At 47.4% G+C, this 8,684-nt stretch overlaps 1 protein-coding gene and 1 long non-coding RNA gene across 2 annotated transcripts in view; one reads left to right on the forward strand and one right to left on the reverse strand.

The window, feature by feature from the left end:
- Window positions 1-5,824, forward strand: part of HCRTR2 (hypocretin receptor 2) — a 27,002-nt gene extending 21,178 nt beyond the window's left edge. Inside the window, exons 6-7 of the mRNA XM_044421580.1 lie at window positions 2,533-2,654; window positions 5,504-5,824. Coding sequence (XP_044277515.1) covers window positions 2,533-2,654; window positions 5,504-5,727 — 346 coding nt within the window. The 3' untranslated portion in view covers window positions 5,728-5,824. The remainder of the gene's footprint in view (window positions 1-2,532; window positions 2,655-5,503) is intronic.
- LOC123019083 overlaps window positions 1-8,684 on the reverse strand; it is an 11,893-nt gene that overhangs the window by 2,264 nt on the left and 945 nt on the right. Inside the window, exon 2 of the long non-coding RNA XR_006413847.1 lies at window positions 8,358-8,361. This is a non-coding gene — a long non-coding RNA (uncharacterized LOC123019083). The remainder of the gene's footprint in view (window positions 1-8,357; window positions 8,362-8,684) is intronic.

Raw genomic sequence — 8,684 nt, forward strand, 5'->3', positions numbered from 1 at the left:
TCTGAACGTATAACTTGGAAGTGCATCAGAAATTTTAATGAAATTGATAATTAATGAAAGGAATTGATTTCAACTGAGAGGGAGATTTAACCCATCCCTCCCCAGCCATGATCCCAAGGAAAATCACAAGCACAAACTGCGGTTAGCATTAAGGGGAAAACCCCATTGGCCCATAAGAGGCTTCCTGCAACAATAACAGGAGTATGGAGAGGGGAAAGTTAACACGATTCATGCAAGTAGCGGTCCCAGTGAAGATCCCACGCACCCCATTAAAATATATTTTAAAAAGAAGAAGAAGAAAACACTGGCATGCTTCCAGATGACAGGTTTTGTGTCATGTCTAGCTTAACCCTGAAAGCGGCAACAACTTGGCCAAAGGACCAAGTGAAAGGAAATGATAAAGGATGCAAGACATAAGTAAAGACACTAGAGGGCATTCCAGCCTAAGGACTACAATGAGCAGAAGGTGGGCTACTTGAGCAGATAAGCTGTAAATAAGAAACTGGAGCAACACACTCTGATTATTTCGTCTCACTGAAGAAGCAGGTTCCAAAAAGAACAGAGGAGGCGGCCGAGCTGCAGCCCTTACCTCAACCCTAGCTGAAGTGGAGTGTAGGCTTGTGTTTTGAAGCCAGCAAAAATGGAGAGTTCATATAATTCTTGTTCCCAAACTGGTCTCCAGATTAGGGCTGCTTTGCATTTTGGCCTTTCAGAATGTGGGCAGAAACCGCCCCAAGTCCGGAAAACACCCAAATGATCAGCGGCTGGAAAAATGGAGGGTGGAACCAGAGGAAGTGGCGTGGGGTATGTGGGGAATCTCATACTCTGGGCCTGAGGTTCGGCATCTCTGTTGAATATGGACTGCCATCTTTCCAATGGGCTTGCAGTGTTTTTACCAGATGGTGTGCTGAATAAGTTTTTGGCCTCTGACTCCTCTTCCAAAATGTTCCAAATTTTTCAGAAAGTTGTATATTACGAACTTCCATTTAGCCTGAAGTACCAGATCCTGCCTAATCTTGGAAACCAAGCAGGGTTGGACCTGGTTGAAATCTGGATGGATGATTTAATGTTGTGAACCACCGAGAGAGCCTTGGCTATGGGCAGTAGAGAGATGCTGATGCTGATGATACCAATTGATTTCAAAGAGATTTAAGCTTAATTCTAGGAGATAACTAGGAGAAGGGGCTTCTCAGCCATCGCACCTCATCTCTGGAACATGCTCCCAAGGAGGTGCACTTGGTGCCCTCCTTGTTTTCTTTTTGATGCCAGGAGAAAATGTTTTTATATGCCAGATATTTTAATTGATAATATCAGTCGCACTATACTAGCTTCTATATCAAACATTAATTTTTATGTTAAGTGCTGTAGGTTGTTTGAATGCTTTTTTGTTGTTTTTCTTTATTTCAATGTTATTTTATTATAGTTTTTAAAACTGTAAACCACCCAGAGAACCCAGAGGGTTATATGGCAGTAAATAACAGTAAATAAATAAATAAATAGTTCTAGACAGGTTTATGGATGATTCTTCCGTGTGGAAGAATGCATCTAGCATAAATATTTATTTTTATTTGAAAACATATTTTAACCCTCCCTTGCATCAGTTTTTGTCATGAAACAAAGACGAGATCAATTAAAAACAAAAAGCGGTAGATCAAAGTTGGAACAAAACATGTTCCATGCAAAATAGTAAAACCCGTTTCGAAGCCAGAAGAAGCTTTTGCTCAGCCATGGCAGCTTTGTTAGCGGTATCAGTGACTCCTTATATGACTTTTTATAGTTGGAAGTTGGCTGCTGAGAAAACATTCCCTTAGCAGATAAATTGCATGTCACTTGTGGAAGAGGGACATGGAGGGAGAATTTCAAGGAACTGATCAGCGGCTTGTGTCCATGCCCAAGTGCAGCATCCCAGGCCCTCAACTAAAACTCTTAGGATCCCAGTCCGATACTCCAGGATATCCTAGAAGACCACAATTCTTTCCTTTGACCAATCTACCTTTCTCTCATCCAGTGATCGCTTGATGATTTCCCAGCTTTGGGGCAGTTTCCCCCCATTGCAACAAGCCTCTTCTAAGCCTCAGTTACTGGCAGCGAGAGCTTTAAGCTACAATATGCCGGTATTCTGCCTACAGCCCTTTTGCCTGCAGTCTCACCCACCACTGGAATATTCTCTCCTCGAGCTTCTCCAAAATAGCATTCAGCCCTTGGTCTGGAAGCGGCTCTGCCCTGCCAGCCTATGGGTAGAGCTATTTAGTTGTCTTGAACACGGACATGGTGTATGGTTCCTTGCCCAGGTAAGGATACACCAAATTCAGCATACAGGTGATCCTTAGCTGAATGGAGGCATATGGGAGAAATGTTGAAACCACGTATTGGATTTGTGCCGTCAGAGAACTTGGTGTTCCTATAGGTAGCAATGTGACTGTCGTCTTTGTGGTCTCCCACATTCATGTGTACCCTATGGAAATATTTGCAGAGTATCCAGATCAGAACTAATTTGAGATGTTTTCTGTTTCCTTCTCCTCTTTTTGAAAGGGTGTTTGGGATGTTCAACAATGCTGATGATAGAGAAACTGTGTATGCCTGGTTTACATTCTCCCACTGGCTTGTATATGCAAATAGTGCAGCAAACCCAATTATTTATAACTTTCTGAGTGGTAAGTTGAACACTTCTTTCTCCAGCTATCAAGCAGAATGCAATAAATTGGCCCATACAGAGGCACTGCAGCACTTTTAATGTTGAATATGCTACTTGGAGGGCTGCAAGCAAAACTCATGAAACTGAGACTGTTGGAGGCATTTTAAGAAGGCAAGACTCACTATGTGCTCCTTCCTTCACCAAAGGCGGCATGCCCATATGCCCCAGTCGCTGGGGAGCTTGGGCAGGCAGAGGTCTTGCATCTCTCCTGCTTAAGGGATCCTGTGGGCAGCTGGTCTGCCTCTACGCATACAGAGTGATGCACTCGATGGATCATTGCTCTGGCCCAGGATGGCTTTTCTTAGGATAGTAAGGAAGCGTTGAGCCAATAATGCCCTGCAAAGATGAAGGAAGGAGGATGCCATCAAGTATGAGATGGAAGGTTGCCATACAGGAAGTCGGAGCTCTGGGCTTGCAGAAACTGAGCAGGGCTGCCAATGACGGGGCATTTTGGAAGAGGGTCACCGTAAATCGAAAAAGACCTGACAGCGTGTAACAACAACGGATACTGTTTCATGATACTTTGCAAGGAGAGGTCACTATCTTTCCCGTTACACAGTTGGAAGAGACATAGGAAACAAGTTACCCAAACAATCCAATAAATAACACAATATACTGCAAACACTTTAATTCACGATATGGAATTGTAAATTAATTCATTGGGCGGCCCCTGGGTTCCGTGTCCAATGTCCCTATGCAGCCCTCGAGGTATGAAAAGTTGGACCACCCCAGTCTTGGTTCTCTGCCTGATCTTGCATCCTAGAAATAAAGGCTGCAACTCCACGGAAGCCTGCACAGATTCAGAGCATTCCACACTGTAGGCATCCACTCTTAATGTGTGTGGGGTGGGAAGAAGGGGGGAAAGAGGCATGGAGCTCTCTCCATCAGCCTTGTTCTTGCATCTTCATTAAGCTCAGAATAGAATGCCTGAATAGGGCTAATGAATCATAAAACCTGAATCAGATTTGAGCTTCAGCCTGTAATTTCAGAGGGGGTGGGAGTACAGACTATTGGTTTTTCTTTCTCCCATTTGAACCTTGTTTAGCTCTCTGAATAACAAATGTGTGTTAACAGTGGATCCAATGCCTGTTCAACCAAGATGCTGCAGGCTCTGCAGAGCTATCCTGACATCTTTGGTTTCCAAGTAGAGGTGACCTTCCATGCCTAACATTTGACCAGGGCCACTGCGTTTATTCCAGCAGATGGAGGCAACTGCAGTTGAAAGGAGAGGGAAATCTGTGTGCCGGAAGGCTAAGCCAAGGCTGGCTTGTGCTAGCAGCAGTTCCGCTCTTATAAGCCAGGGCATGTGATTTTTGCCCGCGCTGCCCCCAGTTGCTTGAGTCTTCATCCCATACTGTTCAGGAGGGTCCACCAACCCACAGAAGCAGCTGTGGAGGGAGCTGTAGTATTGATGGGGATCAGAGAAAAGCAGGTGGTCCCTGTTGCTTTCTGCCAGAGCACGGGGTCGAACATGTCTGGCCTGAAGGCCACAGCAAGTCCGGCACACTCGGTTTGGCTGCTGTTAGAAAACCAGCATCTGCCCCTGCCAAAAGACAGAGCAAGGAGGAGAAAGCACCCTGGAAGCAGCCTCTATGGCTCCGGAGCCTCATCCCTAGAGTGACCCAGCAAGAAGTGGGACTTCTTGCAATGCTTTAGCTATGGGTCCTCGCAGTATGGCAGAGCCACAGCACCTGTTCCCGGGGTGCTACTTCCCCTCCTGTTTGGTGCTTGTGCTGGATCAGTGGGATGAGAAGAGCGCTCCAGAACGGAGGCTGTTACTGCAAGACCAAGACAGGGGAATAAGCTGCTGGGGTGGGAATGAACACAGAACGCATGAGTGCATGTGCATAAACACTCCTGTGCACAGTCCTTGCAGCCCCAGCGGACTCTCAGGGAGGACCTCAAGACCAAAAAGGGCATCTGCCCCTGCGCTAATATAATGTGTTTGTATACAGAGAACATTATATATAAAAATCGTTAATAATGATAATTAATAATATACATAATATAAGTCAGCCCAATGTCGTTTCCATGCTGTGCAAATTAAAACTTAGCACCTTAACTTGACAGTTTCAGCTTTTCCAGCTCATGTGTGAATTTGAAAATGGATTAACATGAATGGAAGATTTTTACATATTGGAAGGTTTCTCTTGCCTTTGGCTCATAAATGTGCTGCAGAGGTTTCCACTAAGCTGAAGGGAGAAGGCCTCCTGTGGGAGAGTGGCCTCGGAAAGCAGGGATCCAGAGGTGCTCCCCTCCAAGCCCAAGGCATCCACCAGAACCGCATGCTATAAGGCAGGCTAAAAGTTCCAATAGGGATGCAGGTGGACTTGGCGCAGGGAAGCCTTCAGTTGCCCCCCCCCCCCACTTTTTCCCACCAGCCTCTGTATCAGTGGTTGGCCTTGAGTCCTCCTGCTGGTCTCTGCTGCCAGCATTCCTAACAACAGAGGCGCAGCATCAATTTTCAGCTCACAGTCCTCACCAATTTCACAATGTATGTGCATGTCCATGTGGAGGGGACATGGGGGAGAAAGGCGATGCTTCTTTTTAGTGACGACTGGACATGCCCAATGCTATTTCATCATATCCTTTGGGGAACCCCATTTATCTGAGCAGGAGGCATTGAAATAAATGCATAAACAATGTACAATCATCTGCATAAGACTTGCCATCTTATTGCCTCTTCAGAATTTCTCCAAATGGTATTCATGGTATTAAAGACACAAACAAATTTGGGTTTCATTTTTGCATGTACCTTGTTAGCTGAATTACATTTTCTGATGCTTCTGGTGCTCCTTGATTTGACAGGGAAATTCCGCGAAGAATTTAAAGCAGCTTTTTCCTGCTGCTGCTTTGGCATTAGACACCACCATGATGAACGACACAGAGGACGGACAAGCACAGAAAGTCGGAAATCCTTGGCCACTCAGCTCAGCAATTGTGATCATGTTACAAAGCTGTCAGAACATGTTGCTTTGAGCAACATAAGTACACTACCAGCGAATGGCACTGGATCCATTCACATCTGGTAGCAAATTAGTGTCTGTGTCATTTACCACCATTGTAAACTAAGATCTCTGCATCTGATCATAGAAACGGATAACCAGAACATTACGGAAGCAAATGGAATGTCAGACTCTGAACTAACACAAAGTCAGGTTAATGTACAAAATGTGTTTTGTAAAAGAAAGCACAGCTTTGTTTTGAAGCTAATGTGATTTTCATCACATTTGCTTTTCAACTGTAAGAAAACATTGCTTTGGAAAGATTAAATTATTTTTTATATCTTCATTGGTCTGATCTTCTGCTAGATTTAATTTCTCAATGGACTGGGTACATCCTGTGTTTCACTAAAAGTTTCATACTATTGACAGTAAGGTGAAAACATAGCAATGCAAATACACATTATAACCCATGTTAAGTTCTTTCCCTCTCATTCTCTATGTGCAAGCAAAACTTAATAGTGGTCTGATATTGTGTATACTAATAATGCACTCATTCTCCGAGTGTGAACCTTTTGGTAGTCAAAGTGCTGCCATCCACACATAAGACTGAGGTCCTAGTAGGCTTTGAAGAGCCCAGTAATTTGCAAATGAACATCTACCCCACCCCACAAAAAAAAGTTCACAAAAAAATCTAAAAGAAGAGCAAGGAACTCAAATACATCAATGAAAATGGAGAATGCACAGTTCCATGGAATGCTGACTGAGGGGCAGGGGAGGAAAACAGGATGGAAAATGGAATGGAATATCCTGGAAAAGAATATGGGTACCCCATGCTGCAACATTCTGTTGCAGGTCCAATTTGTTCTGACAATTCCTAAATTGAGCTGTAACCACAGAGCCAGTGTGGTGTAGTGATTGAGAGTGTGGGACGGGGACTCGGGAGACCTGGTTCTAGTTCCCAGTCAGCCATGGAGTCAACTGGGTGCCTTTGGGCCAGTTACAGACTCTCAGTGTGGCCTACCTCACAGGGTTGTTGTTGTGAGGATGAGATTAAGAAGAGTATTGTGCAAGCTGCCTTGAGTTCCTTGAAAAGAGAACAGGTGGGACACCAAATATAACATATAAATGTAATAATAAATCAATCAATCAAAAGCTACTTCAGACTGGCGGTCAAGCAATAAAGGAAAGATGCGATCATCGTCATTATCGTTGTCATCAAACTATTTAATGAACATCTTTTGCAACCCTTTGAAGGCAGCATGTTTGGGGCACAATCCAGGGCCCATGCCCTCACTGAACAGAAGCCCCCTAGGCGTGGAACTAGGCACTGCAGTCTCCAATGAGACACGTTCTGCCATGTCTTTTCTGCAGATGGTCATTTTTGGCTGTGCCAGGAAGGAAGAGAGGCAGAGGCCGGGGCACTGCTAGGAATCAGCACAAGCTATTCAGCCCAGCCTCCTCCTCTGCCCACAGCCTGGCATGCCTCTTCTCACAATCTCCATACTTGTGACCTTGCGGGTGTGCAGCTGGCACGGTCCTTTCCATGCTCGTCCTGGGGGAATGGCACAGGGTTCAGCCTTCAGATCCCAGCTCAAGATCACAGGAACTCGGAGGTGGGCGCTGGAACAATTCTAGGGCCTCCCAGATGGTGCTGGTCTGTGTAGAACCACATCCCTATTGTGGCATAACCCTGCTAGCTGCTGCCGTGCCACAGGTGTCTTTGTTGCGTCTGCTGCAACAGATTAATACAAAATGGCGATCCCGCTGGAATTCGTGCAGCACGTTAATCCGTCCCCATGCCATGACTTCCTAGCCCAAAGGCCCATGGCAGTCCCCTGCACCCAAGGACAGGCCCCCATGTGGCTGCTTCCCGGCATCCCATGCACAGCACTGCCTTGGACCAGGGGTGTTGGAACTGGTTGAGCCTAAGAGCCATTCAGTTTTGGGGAGCTCTTGAAAACCACATTGGAGTGGTGGGTGGGACCAGCGGTGAAAGGCATACTTGAGTTTGAAGCTTTTGCTGCCCGTGACCAAGCCTTTGGAGAGGCGTTCCAGAGGTTTACAATGGGGAAGGAGCGGCCCAAAAGCTGAGGTAGCACATGACTGGTGTTTGGAGAAAGGTCTGTGGCCCTGTGGGGAGCCCCATAGGGCCAGATTAGAACCCCAGGCCCATGGGGGTAACATCCCTGCTCTAGACTGAGGGTCTGAGCCCAAAAAGCAGGCTGGAACTTACTCCTTGGTGGAGGGCAATTTTCGTAAAGACTCTCCCTTCTACATCCCTCATCCAGGCCTGCCTCCACCCGGGGACCCCCATGGCTTCTTTGTATGCTGTTTCCTTAGGCCATCCAATTTTATGACTTGGTCTTGTTTAGCTCCTGTAGAGCAGCGATCTCCCTGAGTCATATGTTGCTCTAAGAAATCAACTGCCCAAAGGGCCATTTTCTACTTCGCGCCCTCCTTTGCTTCCAACTTCTTCTGATTCCCTAGTGTTGAGAGCAACCTCCCACTTGGACATTTGAGGCAACAACCAACTGGGCCCGTGCAAAAAGTCCCGCTGCACCTTAAGACTAACAAATCCATTCCAAGCGTAGCCTTTGTGGATATCAACCACTTGGCCGGCTGCGTCCGAAGTCAGCCTTCGCACAAGTGCCTGCCAGAACAAGGTGCCCCGAAGCCCCTTGTCGGTTCTGCCATGGCAGGCTGAGCAAGGCAGCTACCCCTCTGGAACTGAACATCCCACAGGATTCATCCGGCTTGACAAGCCCCCGCGCCAACGATCAGCAGCTGCTCGCAGAACTGCTGGTGCTGCTGCACCGGTGCGGTGCGAAGGGGCCGGAGCCGCTCCGCCCGGGCGGCGGGAGGGCGGGAGGGAGGGAGGGAGGAGCGGCGGGAGGGGCGCCCGCCGGAGCCCTCCCGCTCGCTCGCCCGCCCGCTCGCCGCGCGCCCGGAGGGGCCAATCGCGGGCCGCCCCGCGGGCAGGGCGCTGTCCCGCGCGGCCGGTGCTGAAAGCGCGGGCGGCGAGCCGCGGCAGAGCGAGCCCGGAG

Source organism: Varanus komodoensis, unplaced genomic scaffold (genome assembly GCF_004798865.1).
Source record: "Varanus komodoensis strain SLA01 unplaced genomic scaffold, ASM479886v1 scaffold12, whole genome shotgun sequence".
Lineage (NCBI taxonomy): Eukaryota > Metazoa > Chordata > Lepidosauria > Squamata > Varanidae > Varanus > Varanus komodoensis.